This window comes from Lutra lutra, chromosome 3 (assembly GCF_902655055.1).
Source record: "Lutra lutra chromosome 3, mLutLut1.2, whole genome shotgun sequence".
In the NCBI taxonomy this organism is placed as follows: Eukaryota; Metazoa; Chordata; class Mammalia; order Carnivora; family Mustelidae; genus Lutra; species Lutra lutra.
The window spans coordinates 45154478-45170396 of NC_062280.1; the positions used below are offsets into that span (position 1 = coordinate 45154478).

General features: G+C 41.0%; 1 protein-coding gene across 5 annotated transcripts in view; it reads left to right on the forward strand.

Moving 5' to 3' along the window:
* The window catches only part of SCLY (selenocysteine lyase), a 43482-nt gene that overhangs the window by 15746 nt on the left and 11817 nt on the right, over window positions 1–15919 (forward strand). For 4 of the 5 annotated variants that reach the window (XM_047722132.1, XM_047722133.1, XM_047722136.1 and 1 more), the window contains 3 exons: window positions 10839–10966; window positions 11633–11797; window positions 12717–12823. In XM_047722132.1, the coding sequence (XP_047578088.1) occupies window positions 10839–10966; window positions 11633–11797; window positions 12717–12823 (400 nt within the window). The remainder of the gene's footprint in view (window positions 1–10838; window positions 10967–11632; window positions 11798–12716; window positions 12824–15919) is intronic. The other variant, XM_047722135.1, reaches the window with a different exon arrangement.

A 15919-nucleotide genomic window follows, 5' to 3' on the forward strand; every position in this document is an offset into this window, starting at 1 on the left:
TAAAAATCAACAGGCTTGGCTCTGGAAGAGCTGGGAGACCCAAGAGGAAACTGAGGCCCTGCCCCTACAGAGATAGTAGAGCTAACACCCCCCTGGAGATACAGTATAGAAACAGCAGTTTGATCAACTCCTTGGGTGTATGGGAAGAAGATTTATTTACTAATCTCAGAGTGTGTGCTGGAGGGGTAGTGTCTTTTGGGAGACTTCTCCAAGAACAAAGGAGCTGGTGGGAGCCATTTCCCTCCTCCATTCCCCAGTTTGGATACATGGACACTTGTGGGAACCAGTATAGTATAACACTCTCCACCTAGCTTGCTAACAGTGTACCCCACCCCCACACTCTTCTGTGGACCTACATCCTCCATCCTGGCCTGGATAGTTTTCTTGGGCAGCAGCAGTTCCCTTCCTGCAGGGGACTGGTGCAGACCTTTCTGGCACTGCATGTCCCACCGCCATGTCTTCCTGCATACCCATGCATTAACAACACAGGGACCAAACCCTGTCTACAATAGGGAAAGACAGCCATTGCAGACAGTTGGGACTGAAGGCAAATGCTACAATAGCAGGGTGCACATAGGAGACACTCCTGAAGCTCTAGGTTCTAATGAATAGGGAACACCGCATAGGAGGGCACTTCAGGACTTGTCCTTCATAAGGCCACTAATTTCAAGAGCAGGAGACATAGCTGACTTTCCTGACACACAGAAATGGAGAAACAGACAGAGTTAGACAAAATCGGGAGACAGAAGAATCTGTCCCAAAGGAAAGAACGGGACACAATCACAGCAAGAGAGCTAAATCAAATGGAGATAAATAATATGCCTGATAGAGAATTTAAAGTAATGGTCATTAGGTATTCACTGGACTTGAGAAGAATGTGGAGGACCTCAGGGAAACCCTCAATAAAGAGAAAACATTAAAAAGAACCAAGAGGAGATGAAAAACTCAGTAACTTAAAAATACACTAGAGGAGAGGGAGGAGTCAAGATGGCGGAGAAGTAACAGGCTGAGACTACTTCGGGTAGCGGGAGATCAGCTAAATAGCTTATCTAAAGATTGCAAACACCTACAAATCCAACGGGAGATTGAAGAGAAGAAGAACAGCAATTCCAGAAACAGAAAATCAACCACTTTCTGCAAGGTAGGACTGGCGGAGAAGTGAATCCAAAGCAACGGGAAGATAGACCTCGGGGGGAGGGGCCGGCTCCCGGCTCCCGGCGGAGCAACGGAGCACAAAATCGGGACTTTTAAAAGTCTGTTCCGCTGAGGGACATCGCTCCAGAGGCTTAACTGGGGTGAAGCCCAGGCAGGGTCAGCGCGGCCTCAGCTCCCGCAGGGTCGCAGAAGGATCGGGGATGTCTGAGCGTCGCAGAGCTTACCGGTATTAGAACGGGGAAGCCGGCTGCAGAGACAGAGCCGAGGAGTGACTCTCAGCTCGGGGTTGCCTTGAACCGGTCGCAGGCTCGGTCAGCTCGGAGCGCGGCCGGAGGCCAGGGTGACGGGAGTCATTGGGCGCTGTTCTCTGAGGGCGCACTGAGGAGTGGGGCCCCGGGCTCTTGGCTCCTCCGGGCCAGAGACCGGGAGGCCGCCATCTTTATTCCCGTCCTCCTGGACTCTACGGAAAGCGCTCAGGGAACAAAAGCTCCCGAAAGCAAACCCAGCAAACCCGAGCGGATTACTCAGCGTGGCCCCGGGTAAGGGCGGTGCAACTCCGCCTGGGGCAAAGACACTTGAGAATCACTACAACAGGCCACTCCCCCAGAAGATCAACGGGAAACCCAGCCAGGACCAAGTTCACCTACCAAGGAGAGCCGCGGAATTCCAGAGGAGAAGAAAGCAAAGCACAGAACTCATGGCTTTCTCGCCATGACTTTTTAGCCTTGCAGTTAATTTAATTTTTTTTTCTTTTTCAATTTTTTTTTCTTGTTCTCTACTTCTGCTAAATTTTTTTTAACTTTTACCGTTTTCTTTTTTTAACGTTTTTTAAATAGTTTATCTAATATATATATATTTTTTTTCCTCTTTTTATATTTTTTCTTTATCGGCTTTCTTTTTTTTAATAGTTTCTTTTTTTTTTCTTTCTTTCTGAACCCCTTTTTATCCCCTTTCTCCCCCCTCACAATTCGGGATCTCTTCTGATTTGGCTAAAGCATATTTTCCTGGGGTTGTTGCCACCCTTTTAGTATTTTACTTGCTCCTTCATAAACTCTTATCTGGACAAAATGACAAGGCGGAAAAATTCACAACAAAAAAAAGAACAAGAGGCAGTACCAAAGGCTAGGGACCTAATCAATACAGACATTGGTAATATGTCAGATATAGAGTTCAGAATGACATTTCTCAAGGTTCTAGCCGGGCTTGAAAAAGGCATGGAAGATATTAAAGCAACCCTCTCGGGAGATATAAAAGCCCTTTCTGGAGAAATAAAAGAACTAAAATCTAACCAAGTTGAAATCAAAAAAGCTATTAATGAGGTGCAATCAAAAATGGAGGCTCTCACTGCTAGGATAAATGAGGCAGAAGAAAGAATTAGCGATATAGAAGACCAAATGACAGAGAATAAAGAAGCTGAGCAAAAGAGGGACAAACAGCTACTGGACCACGAGGGGAGAATTCGAGAGATAAGTGACACCATAAGACGAAACAACATTAGAATAATTGGGATTCCAGAAGAAGAGGAAACAGAGAGGGGAGCAGAAGGTATATTGGAGAGAATTATTGGAGAGAATTTCCCCAATATGGCAAAGGGAACAAGCATCAAAATTCAGGAGGTTCAGAGAACCCCCTTCAAAATCAATAAGAATAGGTCCACACCCCGTCACCTAATAGTAAAATTTACAAGTCTTAGTGACAAAGAAAAGATCCTGAAGGCAGCCCGGGAAAAGAAGTCTGTAACATACAATGGTAAAAATATTAGATTGGCAGCAGACTTATCCACAGAGACCTGGCAGGCCAGAAAGAGCTGGCATGATATATTCAGAGTACTAAATGAGAAAAACATGCAGCCAAGAATACTATATCCAGCTAGGCTATCATTGAAAATAGAAGGAGAGATTAAAAGCTTCCAGGACAAACAAAAACTGAAAGAATTTGCAAATACCAAACCAGCTCTACAGGAAATATTGAAAGGGGTCCTCTAAGCAAAGAGAGACCCTAAAAGTAGTAGATCAGAAAGAAACAGAGACAATATACAATAACAGTCACCTTACAGGCAATACAATGGCACTAAATTCATATCTCTCAATACTTACCCTGAATGTTAATGGGCTAAATGCCCCCATCAAAAGACACAGGGTATCAGAATGGATAAAAAAACAAAACCCATCTATATGTTGCCTACAAGAAACTCATCTTAAACCCGAAGACACCTCCAGGTTTAAAGTGAGGGGGTGGAAAAGAATTTACCATGCTAATGGACATCAGAAGAAAGCAGGAGTGGCAATCCTTATATCAGATCAATTAGATTTTAAGCCAAAGACTATAATAAGAGATGAGGAAGGACACTATATCATACTCAAAGGAACTGTCCAACAAGAAGATCTAACAATTTTAAATATCTATGCCCCTAACGTGGGAGCAGCCAACTATATAAACCAATTAATAACAAAATCAAAGAAACACATCGACAAGAATACAATAATAGTAGGGGATTTTAACACTCCCCTCACTGAAATGGACAGATCATCCAAGCAAAAGATCAACAAGGAAATCAAGACCTTAAATGAAACACTGGACCAGATGGACATCACAGATATATTCAGAACATTTCATCCCAAAGCAACAGAATACACATTCTTCTCTAGTGCACATGGAACATTCTCCAGAATAGATCACATTCTTGGTCCTAAATCAAGTCTCAACCGGTATCAAAAGATTGGGATCATTCCCTGCATATTTTCAGACCACAATGCTCTAAAGCTAGAACTCAATAATAAGAAGAAATTTGGAAAGAACCCAAATACATGGAGACTAAACAGCATCCTTCTAAAGAATGAATGGGTCAACCAGGAAATTAAAGAAGAATTGAAAAAATTTATGGAAACAAATGATAATGAAAACACAACGGTTCAGAATCTGTGGGACACAACAAAGGCAGTCCTGAGAGGAAAATATATAGCGGTACAAGCCTTTCTCAAGAAACAAGAAAGGTCTCAGGTACACAACCTAACCCTACACCTAAAGGAGCTGGAGAAAGAACAAGAAAGAAACCCTAAACCCAGCAGGAGAAGAGAAATCATAAAGATCAGAGCAGAAATCAATGAAATAGAAACCAAAAAAAACAATAGAACAAATCAACGAAACTAGGAGCTGGTTCTTTGAAAGAATTAATAAGATTGATAAACCCCTGGCCAGATTTATCAAAAAGAAAAGAGAAAGGACCCAAATAAATAAAATCATGAATGAAAGAGGAGAGATCACAACGAACACCAAAGAAATACAGACAATTATAAGAACATACTATGAGCAACTCTACGCCAACAAATTTGACAATCTGGAAGAAATGGATGCATTCCTAGAGACATATAAACTACCACAACTGAACCAGGAAGAAATAGAAAGCCTCAACAGACCCATAACCAGTAAGGAGATTGAAACAGTCATCAAAAATCTCCAAACAAACAAAAGCCCAGGGCCAGACGGCTTCCCGGGGGAATTCTACCAAACATTTAAAGAAGAACTAATTCCTATTCTCCTGAAACTGTTCCAAAAAATAGAAATAGAAGGAAAACTTCCAAACTCATTTTATGAGGCCAGCATCACCTTGATCCCAAAACCAGACAAGGATCCCATCAAAAAAGAGAACTACAGACCAATATCCTTGATGAACACAGATGCAAAAATTCTCGCCAAAATACTAGCCAATAGGATTCAACAGTACATTAAAAGGATTATTCCCCACGACCAAGTGGGATTTATTCCAGGGCTGCAAGGCCGGTTCAACATCCGCAAATCAATCAATGTGATACAACACATTAATAAAAGAAAGAACAAGAACCATATGATACTCTCCATAGATGCTGGAAAAGCATTTGACAAAGTACAGCATCCCTTCCTGATCAAAACTCTTCAAAGTGTAGGGACAGACGGCACATACCTCAATATTATCAAAGCCATCTATGAAAAACCCACCGCAAATATCATTCTCAATGGAGAAAAACTGAAAGCTTTTCCGCTAAGGTGAGGAACACGGCAGGGATGTCCGTAATCACCACTGCTATTCAACATAGTACTAGAAGTCCTAGCCTCAGCAATCAGACAACAAAAGGAAATTAAAGGCATCCAAATCGGCAAAGAAGAAGTCAAACTATCACTCTTTGCAGATGATATGATACTTTATGTGGAAAACCCAAAAGACTCCACTCCAAAACTGCTACAACTTGTACAGGAATTCAGTGTCAGGATATAAAATCAATGCACAGAAATCAGTTGCATTTCTCTACACCAACAACAAGACAGAAGAAAGAGAAATTAAAGAGTCCATCCCATTTACAATTGCACCCAAAACTATAAGATACCTAGGAATAAACCTAACCAAAGAGACTAAGAATCTATACTCAGAAAACTATAAAGTACTCATGAAAGAAATTGAGGAAGACACAAAGAAATGGAAAAATGTTCCATGCTCCTGGATTGGAAGATAAATATTGTGAAAATGTCTATGCTACCCAAAGCAATCTACACATTTAATGCAATTCCTATCAAAGTACCATCCATTTTTTTTTTCAAAGAAATGGAACAAATAATCCTAAAATTTATATGGAACCAGAAAAGACCTCGAATAGCCAAAGGAATATTGAAAAAGAAAGCCAAAGTTGGTGGCATCACAATTCCGGACTTCAAACTCTATTACAAAGCTGTCATCATCAAGACAGCATGGTACTGGCACAAAAACAGACACATAGATCAATGGAACAGAATAGAGAGCCCAGAAATGGACCCTCAACTCTATGGTCAACTCATCTTCGACAAAGCAGGAAAGAATGTCCAATGGAAAAAAGACAGCCTCTTCAATAAATGGTGTTGGGAAAATTGGACAGCCACATGCAGAAAAATGAATTTGGATCATTTCCTTACACCACACACGAAAATAGACTCAAAATGGATGAAGGATCTCAAGGTGAGGAAGGAATCCATCAAAATCCTTGAGGAGAACACAGGCAGCAACCTCTTCGACCTCAGCCGCAGCAACATCTTCCTAGGAACATCACCAAAGGCAAGGGAAGCAAGGGCTAAAATGAACTTTTGGGATTTTATCAAGATCAAAAGCTTTTGCACAGCAAAGGAAACAGTGAACAAAACCAAAAGACAACTGACAGAATGGGAGAAGATATTTGCAAATGACATATCAGATAAAGGGCTAGTGTCCAAAATCTATAAAGAACTTAGCAAACTCAACACCCAAAGAACAAATAATCCAATCAAGAAATGGGCAGAGGACATGAACAGACATTTCTGCAAAGAATTCATCCAGATGGCCAACAGACACATGAAAAAGTGCTCCATATCACTCGGCATCAGGGAAATACAAATCAAAACCACCATGAGATATCACCTCACACCAGTCAGAATGGCTAAAATGAACAAGTCAGGAAATGACAGATGCTGGCGAGGATGCGGAGAAAGGGGAACCCTCCTACACTGTTGGTGGGAATGCAAGCTGGTGCAACCACTCTGGAAAACAGCATGGAGGTTCCTCAAAATGTTGAAAATAGAACTACCCTATGACCCAGCAATTGCACTGCTGGGTATTTACCCTAAAGATACAAACGTAGTGATCTGAAGGGGCACGTGCACCCGAATGTTTATAGCAGCATTGTCTACAATAGCCAAACTATGGAAAGAACCTAGATGTCCATCTACAGACGAATGGATAAAGAAGAAGTGGTATATATACACAATGGAATACTATGCATCCATCAAAAGAAATGAAATCTTGCCATTTGCGACGACGTGGATGGAGCTAGAGGGTATCATGCTTAGCGAAATAAGTCAATCGGAGAAAGACAACTATCATATGATCTCCCTGATATGAGGGAGAGGAGATGCAACATGGGGGGTTGAGGGGGTAGGAGAAGAGTAAATGACACAAGATGGGATTGGGAGGGAGACAAACCATAAGTGACTCTTAATCTCACAAAACAAACTGAGGGTTGATGGGGGGAGGGGGTTGAGAGAGGGGGTGGGGTTATGGATATTGGGGAGGGTATGTGCTATGGTGAGTGTTGTGAAGTGTGTAAACCTGGCGATTCGCAGACCTGCACCCCTGGGGATAAAAATATATGTTTATAAAGCTGTAAAAAAAAAAAAAGAAAAGAAAAGAAAAAAGAAAGGATGAATACCCAAGTTTTGTAGCAACATGGACGGGACTGGAAGAGATTATGCTGAGTGAAATAAGTCAAGCAGAGAGAGTCAATTATCATATGGTTTCACTTATTTGTGGAGCATAACAAATAGCATGGAGGACAAGGGGAGATGGAGAGGAGAAGGGAGTTGAGGGAAATTGGAAGGGGAGGTGAACCATGAGAGACTATGGACTCTGAAAAACGATCTGAGAATTTTGAAGGGGTGGGGGGTTGGAGGTTGGGGGCACCAGGTGGTGGGTATTGTAGAGGGCACAGATTGCATGGAGCACTGGGTGTGGTGCAAAAATAATGAATATTGTTATGCTGAAAAAATAAAAAAAATTTAAAAAAAAATACACTAGAGGGGATAAATAGCAGACTAGGGGAAGTAGAAGAATGGGTCAGTGACCTGGAGGACAGAGTAATGGGAAGCATTCAAACTGAACATAAGTGAGAAAAAAGAATAATAAAAAATGAACATAGATTAAGGGAACTCAGCAACACCATCAGGAGTAATAACATTGGCATTGTAGGGAATCCCAGAAGAACAAGAGAGAGAAAAGGGGACAGAAAATGTATTTGAAGAAATAATAGCTAAAAACTTCCCAAATTTGGGAAAGGAAACAGAAATCCAGATCCAGGAGACAGACAGCTCCCACCAAATCAACGCAAGTAGGTCCACACCAAGATACATAGAAATTAAAATGGCAAAAAAGTAGTGATAAAGAGGTAATTGGAAAAGCAGCAGGATGAAACAGTTACATACCAGGAAAACCCAATCGGGCTGTGAGCTGATGTTCCTGCAGAAATTTTGCAGGCCAGAAGAGAGTGGCATGATACCTTCAAAGTGCTGAAAGAAAAAAACCCTGCAGCCAAACATACTCTATCCAACAAGCCTATCATTCAGAATAAAAAGAGAGATAGGGTTTCACAGGCAAACAAAAGTTAAAAGAATTCACTAGCACCTAACCAGTCCTATAAGAAATTTTAAAGGGGGGGGGGGACTCTCTTTGTAGAAAAGAAAAACCATAAATACGAATAAGAAAAGTAGGAAGCACAAAAGCAGTAAATTAAGTATATATAAAAACCAGTCAAAGGATTCATAAAATAAAAGGATGTAAAATATGACGCCACATACCCAAAATGTGTGGGGGAGAGGAGGAAAAATTTAGTGATTTAAGAATGAGTTCAACCATCAACTTATTACAAACTACTATTATGCATAAGATGTTATATTTAAACCTAATTGTAACCACAAATCAAAAACCAGTAGTAGGTATGCAAAAAATAAACAGTAGTAAAAGTCCTAGCTGCAGCAATCAGACAAAAAAAAAAAAAAAAAGGAAAGAAAAGTCATCTAAGTTGGTAAGGAAGAAGTAAAATTTTCACTATTTGCGGTCGACATCATACTCTATATACACTAACAACTCCACCAAAAAACTACTAGAACTGATGAACAAATTCAGTAAAGTCGTGGAATACAAAATACAGAATCCCATAGCATTTCTATACACTAATAATGAAGCAGCAGGAGGAGAAATGAAGAAAACAGTTTCATTTACAATTGCACCAAAAATGGTAAGATACCTAGGAATAAACCTGACCAAAGAGGTAAAAGACCTGTACTCTGAAAACTAAAGTTGATGAAAGAAATTAAAAATGACACAAATGGAAAGGCAGTCCATGCTCCTGAATTGGGAAAACAAATTTGTTAAAATGTCCATACTGCCCAAAGCAATCTACAGATTTAATGCAATCTCTATCAAAATACCAATAGCATTTTTCACAGAACTAGAAAAGACAATCATAAAATTTGTATGGAACCACAAAAGACCCAAATAGCCAAAGGAATCTTGAAAAAGAAGAACAAAACCAGAGGTGTAACACAATCCCAGATTTCAAGATACACTACAAAGTTGAAGTAATCAAAACAGTATGGTACTGGCACAAAAATACACACATAGATCAATGGAACAGAATAGAAACCCCAGAAATAAACCCACAACTATATGGTCAATTAATCTTCAACAAAGCAGAAAAGAATATGCAATGGGAAAAAGACAGTCTCTTCAACAAATGGTGTTGGGGAAACTGGACAGCTACATGCAAAAAAATGACACTGGTCCACTTTCTTACACCCTATGCAAAAATAAACTCAAAATGGATTAAAGACCTAAACGTGAGCCCCAAACATACAAATCCTAGAAGAGAGAGCAGTCAGTAATTTCTTTGACATTGGCATAGCAGCGTCTTTCAAGATACATCTCTTTAGGCAAGAAAAACAAAAGCAAAAATAAACTGTTGGGACTACACCAAAATAAAAAGCTTTTGCACAGCAAAGGAAACAATCAACAAAACAAAAAGACAACCTACTGAATGGGAGGAGGTATTTGCAAATCACATCTGATAAAATGTTAATATCCAAAATATACAAAGAGCTCATACAATTCAACACCAAAAAAAACAATCCAATTAAAACAATGAACAGACATTTTTCTAAAAAAGACATCCAGATGGCCAACAGACACATGAAAATATACTCAATGTCACTCATCATCAGGGAAATGCAAATCAAAACTACATGAGCTATCACCTCACACCTTTCAGAATAGCTAATATCAAAGACACAAGAAACAAGGTTGGCAAGAATGTGGAGCAAAAAGAACACTTGTGTATTGTTGGTGGGAATGCAAATTGAATGCAGCCACTGTGGAAAACAGTATGGAGGTTCCTTAAAAAATTAGAAGTGGAATTATCATATGATCCAGTGATCACACTTCTTGGTATTACCCAAAGAATACGAAAACACTAATTTGAAAAAAAATATATGCACCCCTATGTTTATTGCAGCATTGTTTACAATAGCAAAGACATGGAAGCACCCCAAGTCTCCATTGATAGATGGAAGAAGATGTGGTATATATAATGGACTATTACTCAGCCATAAAAAAGAAGGAAATCTTGCCATTTGCAACAACATGGATAGATCTAGAGAGTATAGTACTAAGTGAAATAAGTCAGAGAAAGACAAATACTATATAGTTTCATTCATATGTGAAATTTAATTAAGAAAACAAGCAAATTAAAAAAGAGACAAACCCAAAAATCAGACTTAAATATAGAGAACACAGTGATGATTACCAGAGGGCATGTGGGTGGAGGGATGAGGGAAATAGGTGATGGGGATTAGGAGTCCAAATACCGTGAAGAGCAGTGAGTAATGGATAGGTGTGTTGAATCACTATATTGTAGACCCAGAACTAATATAACACTGTATGTCAATTATACTGGAATTAAATTTAAAAAAAAATTTTAAATAGATGCTCTCATGAACTAAAAGTGTATTACTTCCTTGTGGGCCCTTATAATTTCCTGAACTTTTTCAATAAATTACTTTTAAAATGTGGAGAATGCTTTCCCTAGGCTGTATCTAAATGAACTTCCCAAACAGGTTATTTTATAAGATTAACCTTGGTTTATGTGTTTTTCCCTCAGCGGTCACCTTTGTGCCAGTGTCCAAGGTGAATGGTCAGGTGGAGGTTGAGGACATCCTGGCAGCTGTCCGCCCGGCCACGTGCCTCGTGACTGTCATGCTGGCCAATAACGAGACGGGTGTCATCATGGTGAGTTAGTTATCCTTTTTTTTTTTTTCCCCAAAGATTTCATGTATTTACTTGTCAGAGAGAGAGAGAACAAGCAGGGGCTGTGACAGGCAGAGAGAGATGCAGTCTCGGTACTGGATCCCAGGACCCCGGGATCATGACCTGAGCCGAAAACAGACACTTAACCAACTGATCTACCCCAGGCGCCCTGAGTTAGTTATCCTTCTAAGAAAATCTAGTGAGGGGGGGAAAAAAAGTCTAGTGAGGAATGAAGGGGTCCCAGGCTCTACTTGATATTCTCATGCATCTCTCCTGAGGCCTCTTCTTCTTCTTCTTCTTCTTTATCTTCGTTGTCTTCATTGTATTTGTCGTCTTCATCTTTGTCATCTTCATCTTTGTCATTGTCTTCATCTTCTTTCTTCATCCTTCTTCCTTCCTTCTTCTTCCTTCCTCCTTCATTGTTTCTCCTTCCTCCTTCCTTCCTTCTTCCTTCTTCTTTCTTACTTCCTCCTTCCTTCTTCCTTCTTCCTTCCTTCCTTCTCCCTTCCTTTCCCTCCTTTTCCCCCCTCCTTTCTCCTCCTCTTCCCTCTTCTTCCTCCTCTCCTCATTGATGACTCCTGATTTCTTTCATTCAGTTTTCATGAAATCAAAACAACATATTCAACTCTTTATTTTTCCCTACTTCAGCCCATCTCTGAAATCAGTCAGCGAATTAAAGCCCTGAACCAAAAACGGGCAACTTCCGGGCTGCCTGTCATTCTGCTACACACAGACGCGGCACAGGCCCTGGGGAAACAGCGCGTGGATGTGGAGGACCTGGGCGTGGACTTCCTGACCATCGTGGGGCACAAGGTGCATCCACAGAAACCTCCTTCCCTCCATGACCTCAAGGCTCATCTTAGAGCAGAACCACAGCACCAGCAATCATCCATTTGTTGTCCAGTGCTCTCATGGGATGAGATGACAAAACTTGCAGCCCCCCTCCCCTTACGAGCTGCAGGAGAGACCAGCAGTAACCCAACCTGGGACGAGAGGGGGGTGGCCAGGCAGAGCTGTGGAGGGGTGTGGAGGCCTCAGGTGAGACAGGAGGCAGGTGACTTCAGCCAGATACTGAGCATTCTCTGCATTGGGCAGAGAGTGCCTGTAGACCTCTCATCAGCCCACTCATAGGCCCCACCCCCAGGACAGAAGATGAGAGACTCAAGATGTTGCTTTCTCTAACTTGATTTAAAGTGCAGCTTCTGAATGCAAAGGTTTGGTTCTAGCAGCTCTCGTCTTCAAGGTGGTAGTGAAAACAGTAAACAAGAGTGAAGACCCTTCTGAGACTTTGCTCATCTTTCTGGCAGCTGACTAGGACCTGAAATATTTTTAGTTCTCTGTGTTGAGGCATGGTGCTCAGCTAGTTTCCGAAGGAGTTTGTGTGCTGACCTGACACTGTGGCACTTAATGATTTTTGTAAAGTGTCAGTTTGAAAACATGGAGTCATACCCAGGAAAAGCCCTCGACAGTCTCAAGTTCCAGCCCATCTCCTTTTACAAATTCTGTTCTGTGATGTACAGTCAACTCTCTCGGGCTAGGAACAAGAGTCCAGGCTCTGCCCTGCACCCTCAAGGTTTGTGACTCTGATGTGTCTGGAGTGGTGACGGGTAGCACAGCTGTGGGGCCCATACAGTACAGGGTCTTTCTCTGTGTACTTCTAAGCACTCAGAGTGCATACAAAGTGGGAACTCAGAAGGTTCTTGTTGAATAAATGGCTGATTTTTCCTTTCAGTTCTACGGTCCCAGGATTGGAGCACTTTATGTCCGAGGGCTTGGTGAACTTACACCTCTGTACCCTATGCTGTTTGGAGGTGGACAAGAACGGAATTTCAGGCCAGGGTAAGATAGAAGTTTAATGAAGTCTCGGACCTACTGGCCCAACTGTTGGCTTGGAGGGCGGTAGCTTTTCCTTGTCTCTTGGAAGAACTGTAATAGCACTTTCTACATCACTGCTGAGTCCGAATTTGCTCCATTGATGGGTTCTGCACATTTACAGATCTTCAGTCTCTGTCGGGATGATTCAAAGCTGGAGGCCTCCTGGCCGAGATGTGCTGCTGTTCTCATGATGATGGGATGAGCAGAGTTGCACAGGAGCACCTAGCTTCCTTTCTGACAGCTCCTGTGTCCCTGTGATATAAGCTGACATTGTACCCAGGGAATGAGGTGGTGTCAGGGCCACACCCTTTATCAGACATTCCAACAAGGAGAAACAGGAACAACATGGTAGTAGGTTCCCTGGGTGTTCATTCACCTCCTTTATCCCTGACTAAGAGCTGAGGAAGCCTGTAACTCAGATACACTGAGGACAGAAAAAAATGTCAAACCAAAACCAACTCTCTCTGGACAGTGGACCAGGAGCAGGACAGCTTAGCCAGACAGAAACCTTTTTTTAAATTAACATATAATGTATTATTAGCCCCAGGGATACAGGCCTGTGGATTGTCAGGCTGACACATTTCCCAGCACTCAAACAGAGAACTTTTAGACAATACCCACTTTCCACTGGCCAGTCACCACATGGTAAACTGTTCCCATCCCCACCCATGCCAGCAAAGGCAGAATAGGGAGCCCAGACTTTCACCTGCAGCCTGTGACAAGATGTTTCCATACCCACACCAGGTGTTTCAGAGAGGGCCAGGCAGGGAGCCAGGACTTTCACCCTTGCCAGCCAGTAACGAGGTATCCCCACTGTGGGGTCAGTGGAGACCACAAGGGCTTCCACCCACAGCTTTACTGCCAAGGTGTGTCCTCCCCTTGTGTGTTGACACAGGCTGAGTAGGGAACCTCCACCTGGAAGCAATGAACTGGCATATTCCTCCCCCTGCCACAGCAGTGTCAAAAGAAGCCAGCTAAAACAGAAGGGTTAAGTAACATCCAGACTCTCATAACATGATATGAAAATGTCCAGGTTTCAATTGAAAACCACTCAACATATCAAGAAAAAAAAGATCTTAAATTGAATTTTAAAAAGAGAGAGAGAATAGATTCCAGTACTGACACTGAGATGACAAACACGTCAGAATTATCTGACAAAGATTTTCAAGCAGACACAGGAAAAATTCTTCAATGAGCAATTATAAACATACTTGAAATGCATGAACGTGTCAACAAAGACAAAGAAAATGTAAAGAAGAACTAAGTGCAAATTTTAGAACTAAAAACTACAGCAACTAAAATAAGCACAGTGGATGTTCTACAGTGCAGCTCAAGGAAAGAACCCTTGAACTGGAAGAGAACAATAGAATTATGCAATCTAAGCAACAGGGAGGAACTAGACTGGGGGGGTGATAAACAACTCACCTCAGGAAACTTGGGACAGTAGCAGAAAATCTAACAATCATCCTATGAAGAGAGGAGAAAAGGTGGGATGAAAAAGAACTTGAAAAAATAATGGCTACAAACGTCCCAAATTTGGCAAGAGACATAAACCTACGGACTCAAGAAACTGAACAAATCTCAAGCAGGAGAAACCACTAGAAATCCATGCCAAGGCACATAGTTTCTGAAAATGGAAGGCAAAGAAAAAAATCTTGAAAGCAGACAGAAGAAAAAAATGACACCTTTCCTACAGGGTAAAAATAATTCAAATAGCAGTGTATTTCTCATCAGAAACCTTGGAGGCCAGAAGGAAGTGACACAATATTTTGTAAGTGTTGAAAGCTTTGTCAAGCCAGAATCCTATACACAGCAGAAATATCCTTCAGGAATAAAGGGAAAAATCAAAACAGTCTCAAATAAAGGAAAACTAACAGAATTTTCCACCAGAAGACCTATGCTGAAAATGATTATAAGAAGTTCTTTAAACCGAAAAGAAGTAGTGAAAAAAGGGAAACTTGAACATCAGAAGAAAGAAAGAGCAGGGTAAGCAAAGTATGGGTAAGTAAAACAGGCTTTTGTCTTAAGTTTTCTAAATTATGTTTGATGGTGTAAGCAAAAATTATAGCACTGTCTGAGGTGGTTCAAAAAATATGTAGAAGAAATATTTAAGATAATTTTAAATGGAGGAGGACTAAAATTATGTAAAAGGAGATAAGATTTTTGTTCACTTCACCTTCTGAAAAATGTTCAAATGACTCACAGAGAGGTGGGAAGAAGAAAACAGAGAAATAAAAAACAGAACAAACAGGAAAAAAAATTTTTTAATGGGAGGTCTAAGCCCTAAAATTAATTACATTAAATGTAAATGGTCTAAATACAGCAATTAAAAGACAGAGATTGACAGAGTGTTTTTTTTTTTTCTTAATTGACCCAACTGGGGCACTTGGGTGGCTCAGTCAGTTATGCGTGTGACCCTTGGTTTCAGCTCAGGTTGTGGTCTCATGGGTCATGAGGTTGAGCCCTGCATCAGGCTTCATGCTCAGCAGGGAGTCTGCTTAAGAATCTCTCCCTCTGCCCCTCCCTTCACTTGTGCTTGTGTGTGCATGCTCTTGTTCTCTCTCAAATAAATGTTAAAAAACTAAAAAAGCCCCAACTGCAGTTGACCCTTGAACAACACAGGGATTGGTGGGTCAAACCCCTGCACAGTTGAAAATTTCTGTGTAACTTTTAACCTCATAAAACTTAACTGCTAATAGCCCACTGTTGACAGGAAGCCTTACTGACAACATAAGTTATCAGCTAACACATTATTTTGTGTGTTATATTTATTATATATTATATCCTCACGACAAAGTATGCTAGGAAAAAGAAAATGTTAAGGCAATTGTAAGGAGAAGAAAATACATTTACAGTACTGTAAAAAATCTGCATGCAAGTGGACCCATGCAGTTCAAACCTGGGTTGTTCAGGGGTCAACTATATGTGATACCTATAAGAAACTCACCTCAAATATATTGATAGAGGGAGGTTGAAAATTTAAACTGGAAAAGTGTGTGTCAAAAAAACATCAATCAAAGGAAAGTGGGAATGGCTGTATAATAGATAAAGGAGACTCTA